This window comes from Cyclopterus lumpus, chromosome 6 (genome assembly GCF_009769545.1).
Source record: "Cyclopterus lumpus isolate fCycLum1 chromosome 6, fCycLum1.pri, whole genome shotgun sequence".
In the NCBI taxonomy this organism is placed as follows: Eukaryota; Metazoa; Chordata; class Actinopteri; order Perciformes; family Cyclopteridae; genus Cyclopterus; species Cyclopterus lumpus.
The window spans coordinates 23,113,546-23,130,809 of record NC_046971.1 but is presented as its reverse complement, the minus strand read 5'-3'; the positions used below and the strand labels follow the sequence as shown (position 1 = coordinate 23,130,809).

General features: G+C 44.2%; 1 protein-coding gene across 1 annotated transcript; it reads right to left on the bottom strand.

Annotated features, from left to right (window-relative positions):
* Positions 1-1,761: 1,761 nt before the first annotated feature.
* Positions 1,762-9,351, bottom strand: pskh1 (protein serine kinase H1). The gene is made up of 4 exons (XM_034535186.1): positions 8,945-9,351; positions 7,376-8,209; positions 5,495-6,412; positions 1,762-3,380 (listed from the first exon to the last, which is right to left on the bottom strand). The coding sequence occupies exons 2-4, from the start codon at positions 7,442-7,444 to the stop codon at positions 3,063-3,065; spliced, it is 1,305 nt and encodes a 434-aa protein (XP_034391077.1). The 5' UTR covers positions 7,445-8,209; positions 8,945-9,351; the 3' UTR covers positions 1,762-3,062.
* Positions 9,352-17,264: the final 7,913 nt, after the last annotated feature.

The window sequence follows — 17,264 nt, the reverse complement described above, 5'->3', positions numbered from 1 at the left end:
CGACAGCATTCATATAAAATCACACAGGTACATAAAAACACGGAAGGAAACACTTTTTATGAAATGTGCTGAAGTTTCGGCGAGCTGATTTGGTTATTCATTGAACATCATTTACGATTAGGCGCTGGACAACGTTGCAGACTACTTCCACCACAGCAGCTCCTTAGAGTCCACAGGATTATTTCTGTTACCGTGACAATTAAGACCGGGTTCAAACACGGTTAATTTCACATAGATGCCACGCTCTCGGAGTAATCTATGAACCAACGACCAGAACTGAGGCACACTCTCTCTTTTAGGATGTTGTCCCTGTGAAGGAAACTACACCCACCCATTTTGGGTGGAGTAGCTCTAAGAATGTAGCGTGGAGATTCGATGTTAGCCTCATTATCAGTCTTTTAGAAACGATTAAGTCATTTCGGGGCAGGTAACAGCAGTGGATGACATGACGAGCATCCTGAAACAAGCAAAAAGGACAAAAAGACAAAAAATAATAAAAATAAACTGAGGTCAGCTGACATGGCTCGGTTACGTTTCCAGTATGTGTAAAGAAAATACAAACATGTCATAAAGTTCACACCTGCGACACACTTTACAAGTCTGGGGGTAGATCACAGCAAAAATACTCAAGTAAAGAAGAGAAGACCACACTGTGTTCTGGAGGCACACAATACACAGCAGGTCCCATGAAGAGGAATGCAATTTAAAAACACAAACATTAGATTTAAATGTATACATTAAGTGCTTCAGGAAAAAAAAGAAAAAGGGCAAAAGAAAAGTTATGCTACGTTTGGGAAAATATTCCATGATCAAATATCATATAATTCTGACCAAGTTGAGGATCAATCATTTGGAATCAATCGAATAAGGAAGTCGCCTTCCATATTCGATTCACTTTTTGCTTGAACGATTTAATAAGTTCAGGAACTTTACTGTCATTCGACCTTTTAACATTGAAACTGTATATTACAAATGCCAAAAAAAGAATAAATCACTAGTCTAGTGTCATTTCAGATTATTACTTTTATTATTAAAAAGGCTCCGAGTAGCTCAGTAATCACGAAATCCTGAACAGGCAAGGATGCTTAAGTGCACTTCTACAGACAAAAGAAAGCTTTTTGCATAAGACAGCGAGTGCCAACTTTGTGTAATTCAGACATCTTTCATAATCATACATATTAATAATAGTGGTTTCCTTCATTTTGAATTTAGGCTTGGGATTTTCACTCTATATTCTGTGCTATATGTGTCTATACCCTTTACAATGGCATCAACATCATTTTTTTTTAAAAAGTAATATATTTTGGCTGACTTTCTTTTTTTTTTGCTGAATGCTAACATGGCTAACAAAACCGCAGCTAGCTGGGAAAGACGGCAGGAATTTGGTTGGGTTGCACCAGCCGTTTGTAAATCCAGGAAGACGTTGGTTCCATAGCAAACTAAATCAAATTGCACCATTAAAATTACAGAAAATGTGGACGCTTGTAAAGACTTGAATGAGTACTATGAAAAGCGCTATATAAATTAAATGCATTATTATTATTATTATTATGAGGTGACTGGAAACAGGAAGTCACTAGTGTCACAAGTTGTTAGCGTCACCAGTTAGCGTCACAACCAAAAGGTAGTTGTCAGGGGCAAATTGGATCTTTAACTTATCAGCCAATCCTTTGTCGGTATGATTCTGTTTTATTTCTATATATATATATATATATATATATATATATATATATATATATATATATATATATATATCTGTGCACATGGAGAAGAAGTGTGTTAGCAGTCATGCAGTTCGGAGCGAGTGCGGAAGACCTGCTAATGCTAACGGAGCGAAAGTTAGTTTTTGGCACAATATTTGGTTAATTAATGGATATTAAAAAAATGTCTTCTTCTGAAATGTAACTTAAAAGTATTTCCGGATAACGTAATTATTAAAACAGAGTATTGATAAAGCGCTGGCTCATCTTTTACTCTTCAGTTTGAACGGGTCACATGTTAGCACGCTAGCGTTAGCTTGGTTGACGACGGAACATGATGTCGCGGGGACTACTTTCCATGCAAGAACTAGTTTGTGTGGCCTGCTTTGATTCAGCGATGCGTAGATGTCCACCTCGTAAAAACGTGCGCACGTGTCAGAATCAGGTCAAGTTTGAACTTACAGAGCTGGCGCAACCAGCGGGAGAGGTTGTTTTTCTTCATGGTTGCATGTGCCATCCTCAATGCAACTCACACGGCCACATGTTCTGAGAACCAACATGGAGGGATGGCAGCAGGCACTTCGGGGTTGAATCCACTGATCTACTGAAGTCATTGGGGAGCAGCTGTGTGGCCTATTGTCCAATACATTGAAGATTTAACGGCTAAAACAGCTTCACAATCTTTTGACAGCTTCAGAAGGAAAACTAAAGACATCAACAGAGCAATAATGGCAAGATTAGATAAGCTTAGAGTTGACTAAATAAAAAAGAACTTCATGTTGACCTTCGAGGGCGTGGTTCTGTTGCAGTGTGCTCGCATTACAAATCTTCAAGACAAGGTCTGTACAATTAGCACAATAATTAATTCACAGCAAATTCCAATCAGGAATGAGTGGGAGGTGGGGGTCTAAAAGGATCCCTTTCTTCTTAGAAACTTCAGTACCCAGAACTCTGTTCAACAGATCCTCATGGAAAGGTCATTATCCAGTGACCGTTTGAATAGAGACTCATAATCATGTCAACAATAATAAATAAAGATGTAGAGACACAGGGATTAGAAGAACAAAAAAAAGGAGTGGAAGTGGCACCATCCTGCCAGAAAAAAAAGGGTGAAGGAACGGATGGAGAGATGATGTAACCCATGGGGAGTTCAAAACTTGACTGGTGAGTCTCCCCGTCTGTCCTCGTCAGGAGACACACCGCCACAGGAATTCTCAACTCTTACTGTTTTTTTGTTTTACTTTTGGTCATTCAAGTCATTTCCCCCTCTTTTATTTTTCAAAGGAAATTATTAGGGACTTTGCCCTCCAACAATGGCAGCGACTTTGAATGGTGAAAGCTGGTGTAAGAGTGTGGCGACTTTCAGCCGTTGTACTGCTGCTGATAGCGGCGGTTCAGCTCGCGCAGCTCCTTCTCTCGCACCCGCCGGGCTTTGTTGGATTTGGTGGAGCGGCTGGAGCGCGTGGACTGCGCCGACTTGGTGCTGTGGCAGCGCGAGGACGCCCGCTTAAGGAGGTTCTGGGATATGCAGCGCTGTAGGTTCTTCATGGAGGACGAGGCGGCCATGCTGACGACCCACGGGTGCTTGAAGGCCTGGCCAGCTGTGAGCCGCTCGCTGGGGTCCACCGTCAGAATGCGCTCTACGAAGTCCTTGGCCAAGTTGGACACACTGGGCCACGGCTGGAGACACGGGAGAAAGATGAGAGACAAGACTGTGATTAGCAAAGCGTTTTAATGTCAGTATGCTAAATAGTTAGTATGGGGCATGGTGAACGTATCCTGAGTATTTATAAAAAGTTCCCAATACATTTTCTTTTTTTTAAAACAATAGATTCCGTTGTTTTTTGGGGCGTGTTTTTAAATGTTCTAATTTATGTGCACCAGAGTTTTATTTTGTACAACTCTGATTGAGTCAAACTATAGAATACATCATTGTACTGCGTGTGCACACAATAAATAAACGGGATGAGGGGGGACTTTGTTATATTATGTGAGAATGGACAGTACACTTTGTTAGGCATCAGTGCAGTTCTGACTGTTGGACACAAGAGGGCAGCAGAGGGATACGTTCAGCTGCGAACTAAAAAAAGAAAAAGGCGTTTGATTTATTCGATGTGATAAGGAGTCTTACATCTATCGTCACGCTCACTAATAGATGCATCTAATTTGATGTACCTTGACTTTATTGATTGTATAAGTCCTTGCAGAAGCTGAATTCCATGTTTCTACTACTAAGGCAGGATTTGTGAATATATCAACCCTGCATGCCTTCACACACACGCGCACGCACACACGCACACACACACACACACACACACACGCACACACACGCAAACACACTTTGTACATGATGTCCTGCTTGGCAACCAGCTGTGTTTTCAGTCTCCCACTAGACAACTACCCCCCCCCCCCCCCCCCCCCCACATACCACTTGTTTACAAGTGGTATGTATAATTGCTTATTGATTGAAGCATTTGTAGCTCATTTTTATTTCTTTTTTGGGATACTTTTAGAGCAGTTATGAGGAACCCTGTGGAGTTTTTCACCACTGGGAGCACTATGGAGCTACGTTTCTATGGTCCCTGCTTTGTTTGTATTATGCGCGACGCACAAGCTTTTCCAATAATAACCAGTTTGCTGGCTGTGATGCATCAAGAAAAGTTACCAACAAACCAACAAAAAGGTAAAGAGGAAATCAAATAAAAATGTAAAACAATGCAGGATCTAAAATATGAATATGAAATTGCAATGGGTCAAATTGTGAGGTAATGTTAAAAAGAAGAATGTTGTAGCTCGTAGTGAAAAATGGCTAGCCGCTAAATATAGTGGAGCATTTCGCTTGAGAGTTCCCCTCAGAAGTTGGTGCAGGTAAAAGAAAAGTGACTATTGGACTTGCAGTAACCAGGTGGCCGGAAACACGACTCCATATGAATGCCAATGTTGCCGCGTACTAGCTGGATGTGTACATTGGCGACTAGTTGGTTATATTAATTGAAAGGTTATAATACATCAGTGTAATGTGTGTTTCTACCGCCCCCGCCAAACATATCCATTATTCCAGATTTCAGAGGCATGTGGCTTATTGCTTGAACTTGTATTTGTGTGTGTCCTTCTCTCCCCACTATCAGAATTGCCAAGAATGATCTTAAGGAAATATACATTTTAGTCCCTCATCTGTTGACAGAAAAATAAATATTGTTCTCTCACTGCTCTCATTTTGCTTCTTTTTCACACAATCTCCTCAATAACCACTGTATCACCTTAGAAATGCACACGGGTTGAATCCAGTGACAGGTCCTCCGATCGACTCCCAAGACTTGCAGTACATACACACTATCTGCAAACCTCAGCAAAAAATGTAACCCCCACTACATGAAATGATTAAAATTATTAAATGTGTCGGATCCAACCTTATCTTGCCCGTCGGGAACCCTTGCAAAGTTCCAACTCTGGACGCATTCCAAGAGAGCCGCGACAATTCAAATACTCTTCGTTAAATATCACAAAACTACTCAGCTTCGCATTGGAGTGGCTGTTTGTGGGGCAAACATTAACCGAAAAAGGTAAGGGAACACAAGATAGATGTGGATGTGAGATGATTAGAGAGGAGTTTGTTTGTGTGTGTGTGTGTGTGTGTGTGTGTGTGTGTGTGTTGAACCATGGCACCTCGCAGGAAAAGCTGAACTTCTCGGAAATCTGTTGACAAAGCCTCACATGGTGTGAGGAATGTGTTCCAGATATGAAGTTGTGAGAAAGAACGAAAGAGAGAGTGTGCAATAGTTAGAACTCCCCACCTCTCCAGAGAAGCTGTACTTCCCCTTGAGGATCTGCCGGTAGAGCCTCATGCGGTTGTCGTCCTCGAAGGGCATGGTTCCGCTCAGCAGGATGTACGAGATCACCCCCAGCGCCCACATGTCCACAGCGTTCGTGTAGGGCTTTCTCACCAGGATCTCGGGGGCGATGTACTCCGGCGTGCCGCAGGTGGTCTTCATCAGACACTCGTCTCCCTTCTTCCTGCTGCTGGCCAGGCCAAAGTCGGTGATGATGATCTTGGAGTCGGACCCGGGGTGGTAGTAGAGCAGGTTCTCCGGCTTCAGATCCCGGTGGGTGATCCCCAGGGTGTGGAGGTACTTGACGCCATCCAGCACCATCTGCAGGACGCGTGTGGCATCACGCTCAGTGAAGGAGCCGCGTGCGATGATGCGGTCGAAGAGCTCGCCCCCGGTGGCCAGCTCCATCACCATGTAGACGCGCTCCGCCGTCTCAAAGACTTCCATCAGCTGGATTATATTGGTATGGCGGACGCGACGCAAAACGCACAGCTCAGATTCACACACCTCCCTCCCCTCCCGGTAGCGGGTCTCGATCATCTTGATGGCGTACGGCTGCCGTGTGCTCTTGTGCTCCACGCGGACGACCCGGCTGAAGCTCCCGCGGCCAATCAGAGCTTTGATGTCATACTTGGCCGTGACCCGGGGATCAAACTTGGCCCGGTATTTCGCCACCTTCTTTCGCTGAGGGTCCGACAGATCGGACGGGTCCTTAGGGGGCGGGGCGGAAGCGGTGGGAGTGGCAGCTTGGGCTTGGGCCTGATACGGGGAGGAGGTGGAGTCGGCCTTGTCACCTGCCCCTCCGCCGGCCCCACCCACCTTGCTCCTTGTGCCATCCCCTCGTATGAAGTGCTTATAGATATCTGTCTGAAGAGGGTCGACCTGAAAAATACAGAAACGCAGTTCGTCACAGATGCAAATAACAGAAAAGATTAAATAGAGTAATGTAAAGACTTTGATGTACAGATTCTTAGTCTAAAATTAGTTTAGCTCACTTTAGGCTATTTGGGTGATATGGATCACTAACCAATGTACATACCGAGTGGGACTTTTTACAATTTGCTAGTGCACTCTTATGGTTAAATGATGTAATGGTGGAACCGTTTCTAAATTATCTTAAACCTAGATTTGGCCGATATTTTAAAAGTTAGTCAATAGTCAACCCCAAAATCTAAAATACATATTTTTACGTTTACCTGTAGTGTTATTTATCAGTCCAGATTGTTTCGATGTTAGACATTTTTGGTGGGGGAAATCTCAATGTCAACAATGTCTCTATCCAGTACAAGAAGGTCTGTGGATTATCTTGAGTAACCTTGGGTTGTGTTTTCTGGAAAGAGACACTGCTGTTGAGATTTTGAAATGGAGTTGTTTGGGGCTTCGAGCACCTCTAACCGAGTGCCATGTATTTCTATTATATCAGGGAGAGAAGGCAGTTTCAGCTCAGAGACGGTAGAAAAAAAACATAAAAAACATAGTCGATCAGTGGTTCTCAAATGGGGGTACGTGTACAATTAGTATCCATTAATAAAATCCTTTAAAAATCGTTATTTAATAAATATTCAATCAAATATTAATGTAAGTTCATAAACTTAATTTTATATATTCTATTCTAAATCATTACATATCTTTTTCAACAAAAAATGTGTTGCGCTGGTTAGGGGGTACTTGGCTGTAAACATATTTCACAGGGGGTACATCACTGAAAAAAGGTTGAGAACCACTGAAGTAGATAATCAGAGCCCTCTAACGGTCATGCTGTCAATACTAATAATGGTTCTAGTGTATTGGTACCACGGTTGCTTCGGCGCTATCACCATTACTAGTAACAACAGTGCGACTGACCTTTTTGACCAGGTCCAAATGAACGTCCCCTGGAGGCTCAGGGAGGACCTTGCTGTTCCTGCACCCCATCACATCACCTTGGGCCACTGCCCAGCCAGCCACACGGGCCACCAGGAGACCTGCCTCATCACCGCAACAGCTGACCCAACACACTCAGGGCATCCAACATCCAGGCCGTACCCAGACTCGGACTGAGGGTTCATGAATAAAGCCGATCACACCCACATTCAAGTCCTCAAATGAGCCGGCGTCAGCAGTCACACTTCATGAGGGCACCCCTGATGCACGTCCACTTAAAAAGCCAGAGTTCATGAACGTGTGGGTGGCGAGCGCGCCCTGAGTCTCGGCTCCATCAGAGAGTGCTGTTTCACTGGTGCAGGATCCTTTTACAGGTGGGTTACGCTCACCCAGACCGGCACGGTCTGCAGGCGGGGGGGGGGGGGATACCTCGAGCCCCTGGAAGAACCTACCAGGGCCCCATCTCAGATGGTGTGCTTTGTTGAATGTCTGTGAGAAAACTGCCAGAGTACAGCTAACATGGATGCTCACGGGATCAAGAAAAGAAAAGAAATAAATGATTGATCGGTGCAGGGGAGGGAGAGGGGTTCTCTAAAGCAGGTTTAAGTGCGGTTGCCTTCAGGAGAAGTGCGGAGGGAGATGGTGAGGGGGATTCAGGCAGAACTTCCAGAGAAAATAAGATCATCAACTATGCTTGGATCCATTGGGGTGTGGGGGGTGGGGGGGAAGCTGCAATGTCAGCAGCGGTCTTGCCACAGATAAAGCAGCTCCCCTGGAGAATGGCAAGCCTTCGGGAGAGAACAGCGGCGGAAAGCTCTGAAATGCAAAACGAAAAAAAATCAAGCATGAATCTGGAGTGTTTGTGGTTAGGCTCACGCATGGGCAAGAGGAGAGGAGAGGAGGGGTATGCTGAAGCGGACGTGACAGGGGGCAGATTGCAGTGAGGCCAATTGATTCAAACACGTTGATCATTTGGTGTGCTGAAGTCACACAACAGTTGTTTTTGTATGGTTTTGTTCACTCTGCCATTTGTAAGAAATAGATGGGTGTCACAGATGGTCACTTAAATCCGGGCATCAGATGTTGGAACTGTGCTTGATATATATATATATATATATATATATATATATATATATATATATATATAGAACCTACCAGGGCCCCATCTCAGATGGTGTGTGTATATATATATATATATATATTGTTGAAAGTTTGTCAGGACAAAATGTTTGATAACGTACTTACTTTACTTCTTCCAGTTATAGTACCGGGTAATGAACGGGAAACATCCCTTAAAAACATACTACAAAATGACTCTGAAGAAACCACGACACAACAATGATATCAGACATTTAAAAGGACAATTGCATGAAAGTCTGAGTACGGTTTTAAAAAAAAAATGGCCAGGCCGAACTCAATTCAATGTTTTTTTTCTTTAGCCCAAAAAACTAATTGAACCGTTATTTTTCGGTCACAGCAGGTGACGTCAGAGCCGCCTAACTGACATAGGCGCGAGCGTTACAAGTGTTAAGAAGTGTCAGGCGGCCTCACCTCATCAGTTATCCGAGAGAAGCGACGGGTCGGAGCTAACTAGCCCGCTAGCAGCGGGGCAGGACTCCTGCCAAAGCCATCCTCCTCACCCCACTCTCACTCAGCTGGGCTCTCCATTTTCACCTCGCACTTTCCCAACTTTGTTCCCGAAGACCAACCAGTTTCAAACCGTCGCTTCACTTGTCGGCGACACGTCGGGCCAACTCCGGAGCGCCGTGGTTTGTCATTGCGATGAAAATGAGTGATGTGTGTGGTGAGAAAACTATATATATATAACTCGCAAAGTTTTTCTCTCGTCGGTCACTTTTTTTTCTTTTTCTGGCGATGTTTTTTCGTCCCGGGACCACCTTCCCACCAGCCAGAGAGGAGTGGAAAGACACCGGACGCCACACCGTGGGTTCCGATGCATCTTTTCAAAATAAAACACGAGTTAAGAATTCTTTGCCGGTGTTTTTCTCCACAAATATTTCTGGATGACTTACTTAATTAAACGTGACACGCAATATACCTCACGCGTGTTTGAGCGGTGCTTTTTTAAATTATAATTATTTCCAACAAACCAAATATCTGACACAGAAATATCATCATTGAGGATGGTACATATACTTAAAATGAAAAGTAATATTGCTGAAAAGTATTCAGTTCCAGTGTTACCATGTTCTAAGTGTTATCTAGCAAACTGTGTCCATTAAGTAACATCAAAGTTTGATGTTACTTAATGAAAGTCGTTTAAAAGCAAACGACTTTCCCACAGGGGGCACATATTCAGGTACCATCTAACAACTGGTTTGTTCTGTTTCATGAAAATGTGTTCATGATAATGCAGCATGTTAATGGAGGATGTGTGTTTATAACTGTTAAATACGTATTTAATGCATGCTCTTAATTTGAAGGCTCAATCCTTTAACTTCCCGTGTGCTCCCGTCAGTCTCTTGTGGAGCTCCCTCTTCCACCCAACTCCTCTCTTCTGTAAAGACGGGGCGACCTCCCTCGGCTTGTTTCGACCCCGTTAAGTCCCCCACCGTCACTTCCTGGATACGGCCAGAAGTCCCCTCTGACAGAGCGCTGACTTCTCTCTCGGAAAAGTACCAGGAAGTCTGGTTTGGAGTACAGCAGCGTGACTCTCCCTGAGAGGACGCGCGAAGTGCAGCCCGCACACTTCTGAATATGAACGGAATGCGGTGAAATTTGAGTTAGATTTCGTGTCGTTAAATTGCTTCATGCGCCCCCCCCACACACACACACACACACACTGGGTCATGCGGCAGTGCGGACATCTGTATCCGTTGCGCGGCATTTCCTCTTGGTGTCACTATGCGCATGAATACCAGTCACTTATAAAAGGCCTTCTTAAACAGTACGGCCGTGTTCTCGGGTCATTTTATTAGTCTGGCTACCCCTCTTCACCCCAATTCATGCGCTTGTAAAATAAAATAAAAATAAAAATGGCCTGACATGAGTGGCATTCAACTTCACCCCTGCAGCGCAATAAAGAAATGCTCGGCCTCGACTTCAACACCGCGATGCGACGTGATGGAGAGTGCGCGGGACTCCGACCGGGACTTTCTTTCTGCCGGACGCAGCGGGGGCAAATATCGCGGAGCACCGTTGAGGGATGCTTATCGGAAGGGTTCCAGAAAGAGAGTCAGTGAGACAGTCAAATCCCTCTAATGACGCCAATATTAGTTTTTTTGAAAAAGCTCCTCGAATTGGATTGAGAGAGGGAAAAGGAGTGGGAAGAGGAGGGGTGACAGATGGTGGGTACCAGAAAGAAATATCGTGAGGACGGAAGGGAGGGGGGGGGGGGGCGGACTTGGGCAGAGGGATGAGGCGGTAGAGAGTAATAAAAATGGAAAAGAGGACGATGCAGAGAGACAGAGGAAGAAAGGGAGGACACAGTGTAGCCAGGAAGGAGGGACAGAGAGATAGAGAGAAAAGACAAAGAGAGAGAGAGTCTCTGAGGGCCCGGCCGGCCCTCTCCGCTCCATCTTCAGTGCCGCTGAGGGTCGAAGCCCTCTCATGTGCTGCACATCGTCATCCCCGTGATTGATCACCGCTTTTGTCCCTCTCGGATTAAGACGCTTTTGTTTTGTCCGCTTTCCATTGATACGTTTCCCCTCGGTTTTTTTTTCACACCCTCCCATCTCTCCGTTTTTTACGCTCGCGCGCTGTCTCTCTTCCTCCCCCCCAAAAAGGTCAATATCATCTATTAAGATCCGGATTTGCTGACTGCTGTATTACTTATCCATCTACAAAGGACGAGAAGCCCGCTCCAGTAAAAAAGCTCAATCGACTCCGCCTGTGTCTCTGACTTTTAAAAAGTGTATTGTGTGGCGGCATGTGCTGTGTATTTGTTGTGAGAATAAGAAAAAAAAGGCTGCAGAGGATGAGGAGGCGAAGTGAGGGGTTCAGATAGTGAGCGGACAACTTTATGTGTCTCTGTTTACGGGCACACCGGTGCAGCACTTGGCACAAAAGAGCAGAAAGCGGAACAAATGACCCATGTCAGATATTGTTGGAGGATATTGCTATTTCTGAGTCCCCCCCCCACACACACACACACACACACACACACACACACACACACACACACACACACACACACACACACTCCCTTCCCTCCTAGCAGGGGTCTTCCCTTGAGTGTCAGGGGGTAGAAAGAGAGGAAGAGGCAGGAGGAGAGTAAACTCACTATAGATAGGCGCATAATTCCCCAAAGGAATATTGCCTGGCTGCTATACAGAGAAAGAACAGTATCATCACACTCATTGCGAGGATCTTATTGGCCACCTCGGGTACGGCTGCTATCGTTTCCAGGGGGACAATACGAGAGCGTTACGGTGATTCTTCTATTCTTGTCAGAAGGTGCGGCATCTATGGCAGGGGTCATTGAGGCGGTGGGACTACTGGTCCCAGTTGAAGTGTGCACGTCCGGAACACCTGCAGTATTAACTTTGATAGTCCAGCTGATGGCCCACGAGTTTCTGCTCCGGCCTCGTTGTCGTATATTTCTGGAAGAATTGAACACTCAATCTCCTTAGATTGTCCCTGAACTTCCAGCCGGCCAGCATCTGACTAGAGGTATAGTTGTTTACTTGTTTCGAATTCTTCGAGCCAACGGCATCACCTCAGTGAAATGAATAGAGAGGATAAATACATGGAAAGACGAGGGGTCCGTACAGAGGGGTAAAATAGAGTTGTCAAACAACGCTGATGAAAGTCATGAGACGGAACCGAAGGAGCCAGCGGAGTTGCGATTGCTAGCCCGAAGTGAAGCCAACGGGAAAGCGTCTTAAACCTGCATTCTTCCTTGTAGCCACCAGGGGGCGGTTCCTCCGGTTGCAAAAAGAAGTTAGATTGTATAGAAGTCTATGAGAAAATGACCCTATACTTTCTCTCTTGATTTACTCAGTAAACATTGTAAACATTAGTTTATAGTCTCAATCAGTAGTTTATAATCTTCTTCAATACAGAATGATTATTATGGTCCCAGTTTGAGTCTAGACTATTATTATTATCGCTACCAGGTTGTCTGGTCTGGGAATTGTTCATGTTTTTCTCTTACAACTTTAAACCTTTCAGAGTGTGTTTTTAGTTCATGAAAGTCAATTGTGACCCTTTTTTTGCCTAAAAAATGTCTTACTTAGCATTTTTAACCGAGTTGTATCACTTCCTGTTGCAAAAGGCCAAGGTGGCGATGGCCAAGCATGCCGAACCACAAACCACGGTGACATCACGGTGGTACCGTCACTCGTTATATGCGGCCTGCGGCCTTTACCCCTTGTTTGTTTGGTGAACACATGGTCCTACATGGTTTGAAACCCTTTTTGTCATTCACCAAAACACATTGAACTGCTGAATGCACATGTTCAAAAGCCCTGCACTGGAGTCCAGCTTCTTTAACGCCATGTTAAGCAATGAAACGTCACAACATGTGAGAATAGATTGAACATAATTGCTCAATAGATGCAGACTCGTGTGAAACGGACAGTGAACCTCGAGATGAAGAAAAGGAAGAAGACGGAGCGACAGCAGGCCGACGGAGTTGTGAGCTGAGTGATGAATGCAGGCGAGTTCAGACCGAGTTCGGACCGACTTCTGTCCAACGGCGACACTGGAGAGTGAAGAGACGCCATGTTCGTTACCCTTAAGTGAAAGACACAAGTTACTCCTGTTAAAACGTAAGGCCTGAAAGAGCCACTTTCGTAGGAGTGAGCAAGAAAGTGCTCCGTTGATGAAGTACTTGAGAACTCCTTGTAGGCGGATGTTAATTCATTAGCTCTCAGCTTCGGAGTCGGGCACAGAGGGATCCACGGGCAGACCGAGATAAATAGAGCAGACACGGCTGGGGAGAAGGACCACATTTACTCAGGAACATTTACTCCGCTAAATGCTACAAAGTACAAGTTCCAGCATTTCAGCATTATTACTTTGGCTCAGCCGTTTGAATCTTCTGTGTCGATCCCTGAAACACGGCAAAGACCGCAATGAGCAAACTAACAGGGTCAGAGGTCAGGCCTGACGGGACGTTTTGAACTACCGTCGATATTTCTCTCTTCTCGCTGTTTCTGAAACAACCCTCTGAGTCGAATCATCCGACTTTTTTAACCTTTAAATCTTTAAATCCGTCAAAAGGAAAACACTGTTGGTACTCTTGAAGTTCAGTTTTACACAAGCTTAGGTTTGCTGTCTGCCATCAGCAAAATTGAATGGAAATAGACGGCAAGTGGGAGGAGGTGGGAGGAAAGCATCTAAAGTGCAAAAAAATAGAGTCCACCATTACAAAGGTTCAAGTCAGCGAACAGGGATCCTTTAAAATGTATAAATACATCTTTGCTCAATCAATTGGTAGTGAATAGTAAGCGGGGGGCAAAATGATGCACAACACATAAAAGAGTTATCGGCGGCAGTGCACTGGAGTGTCCTGTCCTGTGAACAGGGCACCCGATGGCTTGTGACTTTTACGGAGGCTCGTGAAAGCAGCAAAGATGGAACAAATTGGACAACAGTGTACACCACCAGCATGGACTCATTGAATATTTCAATTTCCCCTTCAGGTGCCTTTTAAATATAGAAAGACCCTCTGAAGGATGAAGTTCAGAAGTGGAAGTACATCTTAAAACAACACTCACACTCAACGCCCATTGAAAGAGTCACGGTCCTTTCCTCGACACCGGCTGTGAAATGACTCCTTCCTGGCACAAAGACAAGAGGGATGAAATCTGAAGTCTTCTTTTCTTTTTCTCTTTTTTTGAAAAACTACATTCCAAAGTCCAAGCTAATCTACCGGAAAAAAAGGAAGACACAAATGGACACTTACATTTTTCATGGAACGAGGACAGTGGAGCAGATACATGCTCGTTTTCACGACGCATTCTTTTTCATTGTCAAACCCTGGCAACTCCATTACCCACAATACAGCAGGATCTCTGACAGTTCAGTCAGAGGAGATGAGGAGCGGGCGACAGAGGTCTGGAAAGTGTACTTCTTTCTAACTCTGCACCCTTGAAATTATTTACATTTTCAGACTTTTTCAGTAGTTTTCAGCTCCATAAGGCGCTGACTCAAGTGACATCAGATGAGGCCATTGTAAAGATCTCACACAGCTCTTTCTCCGGAGCCACAAAAGGCGATTACACATTTGTTTTTTCACACATATAGGCAGTAGTACTTCCCGAGAGCCTCTGACAGACTTTGCTATGTAAAATGTTTGTGGTTTACTTTAAGACAAAATGATACAAGTGTCTGTAATACTGCAAATGTAACTTCCCACTAAGTCCATCAACTAAGAGACGGAAGACCACCATGTTGTATGTATTAATACACTGATTCCAAACAATCAGTAAGAAAACGGATACATTCCGTTTTCCATATATATAAGTCTAATTCTAATTGTATAAAAAGCCTGATATTCAAAGTAACCGTGTGTTCTGCTCCCATCCATCATTCATCATAGAAGACAGCTGAAATTTTAAAACAGAAGCATGACTTGAATGATGAGGCGTTTTTAGGATATCATATCATTGGACATGAACGGGTTATGTGAGCGCAGGGACATCAGAAGAGAAGAGGATTTGGGAGAAAACAGAGTGGACCGAGAGGTCAGTGTTAGATTAGAGAGTGATTATCTAATTGGTTTGGAAATGGTTTCTCTTTGCAGTGCAGACGTTAAGTCAGCCCCTGTCTTGCAGGATGGAGAGATTCAAATGTATGCAAGTTTGATTGGAATTGATGCGATATGAGTGAAGAGATGACAGAACGGGTGCATGATCTCATTACTGAGTGGAAATTAAACTTGGGAAGAAGCCGTTCTGAACAATCTGTACTTATTGATAATACGAGACAAGTGTAGAGTTGTGCAGATCTTGGGGGGCAAAAAATTGAAAAAAAAGGTTAACCTGCCTTAAAGCTGCTCGCACGAGGAACTTTCATCTTATGTGGACTTTGCCATGGACATGCTTGCATGAATTTCGCCACATTTTTGTCTTACTTTTTTGCTTTGTTTTTCATCACTCATGGCATGTGACAGAATACATTAATCGTTTCCAAGGCCACTCCACTTGAGGACAGATCGGCACTGGTTGAGTGAAAGAGATCATTAATCTGGCCTCTAATAGTTAGAATCTTTTCATTGAAGAAGTTCGTGAAGACATTACTACTGAGGTCTATAGGAATACACGGCTCCACAGAGCTGTGACTCTCTGTCAGCCTGGCTACAGTGCTAAAGAGAAACCTGGGCTTGTTCTTAATTTTCTCTCTTACTGATGCGTAATAGGCTGAGACCAACGATGAGATAAATGCAGCACTAAGGCAATCATTATCAACATCCACATGGATATTAAAATCTCCTAAAATAATAACCTTATCAGTTTGAAGGACTAAACTTAATAGAAACTCTAAAAAATTCAGATAGAAATTCAGAATATGGACCTGGTGGCCGGTACAGTATAACAAATAGAATTGGCTGTAATGTTTTACAGGTTGGATGTGAAAGACTAAGAACAAGGCTTTCAAATGAGCTGTAGTTTAGTTTAGGTTTAGGATTCATTAATAGGCTTGAGTCAAAGATGGCTGCTACTCCACCTCCTCGGCCGGTGCCTCGAGGAATGTGAGTATTAATATGACTTGGAGGAGTTGATTCATTTAGGCTGACATATTCTTCATGGCTCAGCCAGGTTTCAGTAAGACAGAATAAATCAATGTGATTGTCTGATATTAACTAATTTACTAATACAGCTATAGATGACAGAGATCTAATATTTTCTGTTGTGTTGCACTGCTGAAATAGTGGTGTTAACCTTTATGAGGTTATTTTGTACAACTCCTCTTCTGGTTACTTTTGATTTAATTAATTGAAGTGGCCGTGGGACAGACACATAGAGTTCTATCTCCATGGTTCTGCCTTTGCGTCGCAGAGACGTATCACTCGAAGAGGCTGCTTGTCAGGAAAACATAGGTTGTTTAGATGGAATAGTTCAATTGCTCTCTTGCCAAGGGTTCGACAAGAAGGTTGAAGCCACACTTGTTTCATGTTTTTTATCCTGAGCTGAACCATCTGCCGGCTGTGACTTTGCGTGAAATGGACCGACATGAGAGCCGTAACGATCCTCTCATCCAACTCTTGGCAGGTGTTTTAACGAATGACCGACACTCTGGCTTCTTTTTTTTTACGGTCAGGACCGTCTCTTGCAGAATTGCCACACGACCCATAGTCAACAAATTGCATTGCATAAACATATCTCGTGCAGATGCAAAGTTAATCTGTGCTGATATTTTTGCCGAGCCTTCGATAGCGGCATGTGACAATACATAAACAAAAGTGAATTATTGTGCCCGAGGAGAGGTGAAACCTCCATCATTGGTGCGAATGCTGAGTGAGGTGTACTGTCGTGTCGGCACATGTTATGGTAAACCAGGGATTGGGATATATTGTCAGATTTCATCCAGTATATTCTCTCCAGACAGTCAGCACCAGTTTAACATTTGACCTAGTATCCTGGGACAATTCTCAAAGGGCTGTTTATTTAGTAGGGGCTGTCCACACCGTGGGAATGGTGTGGACATGAGGCATAATAATGATGGAGATGGCTTCGACGCAGCGGCTGAGGCTGAACGGGAAGGCCGAAATGCCGCTGTAAACCTTGTTTGGGGCGGTGTGGCCCAGAGGGTCATATTCCCATCTACATAGCAGAGATAGCGGAATCTGTGTAGTCAGGGAATTGAGAGGGCCACAAAGGCATCGTCGAGGAAACGAGGAAGCATGAAAGGTATAATTTGAAGAAGCATTTGTCACAGAGGTCCGGGAATAAAATCCTGACAT

Coding starts and splice junctions, on each gene's coding strand:
- pskh1 (XM_034535186.1), bottom strand. CDS start 7,444: ATGGGGTGCAGGAACAGCAAGGTCCTCCCTGAGCCTCCAGGGGACGTT. Junction 6,413..7,375: donor ATTTGGACCTGGTCAAAAAG/GTCAGTCGCACT, acceptor TGTATTTTTCAG/GTCGACCCTCTTCAGACAGA. Junction 3,381..5,494: donor AGTACAGCTTCTCTGGAGAG/GTGGGGAGTTCT, acceptor CCGTGTCTCCAG/CCGTGGCCCAGTGTGTCCAA.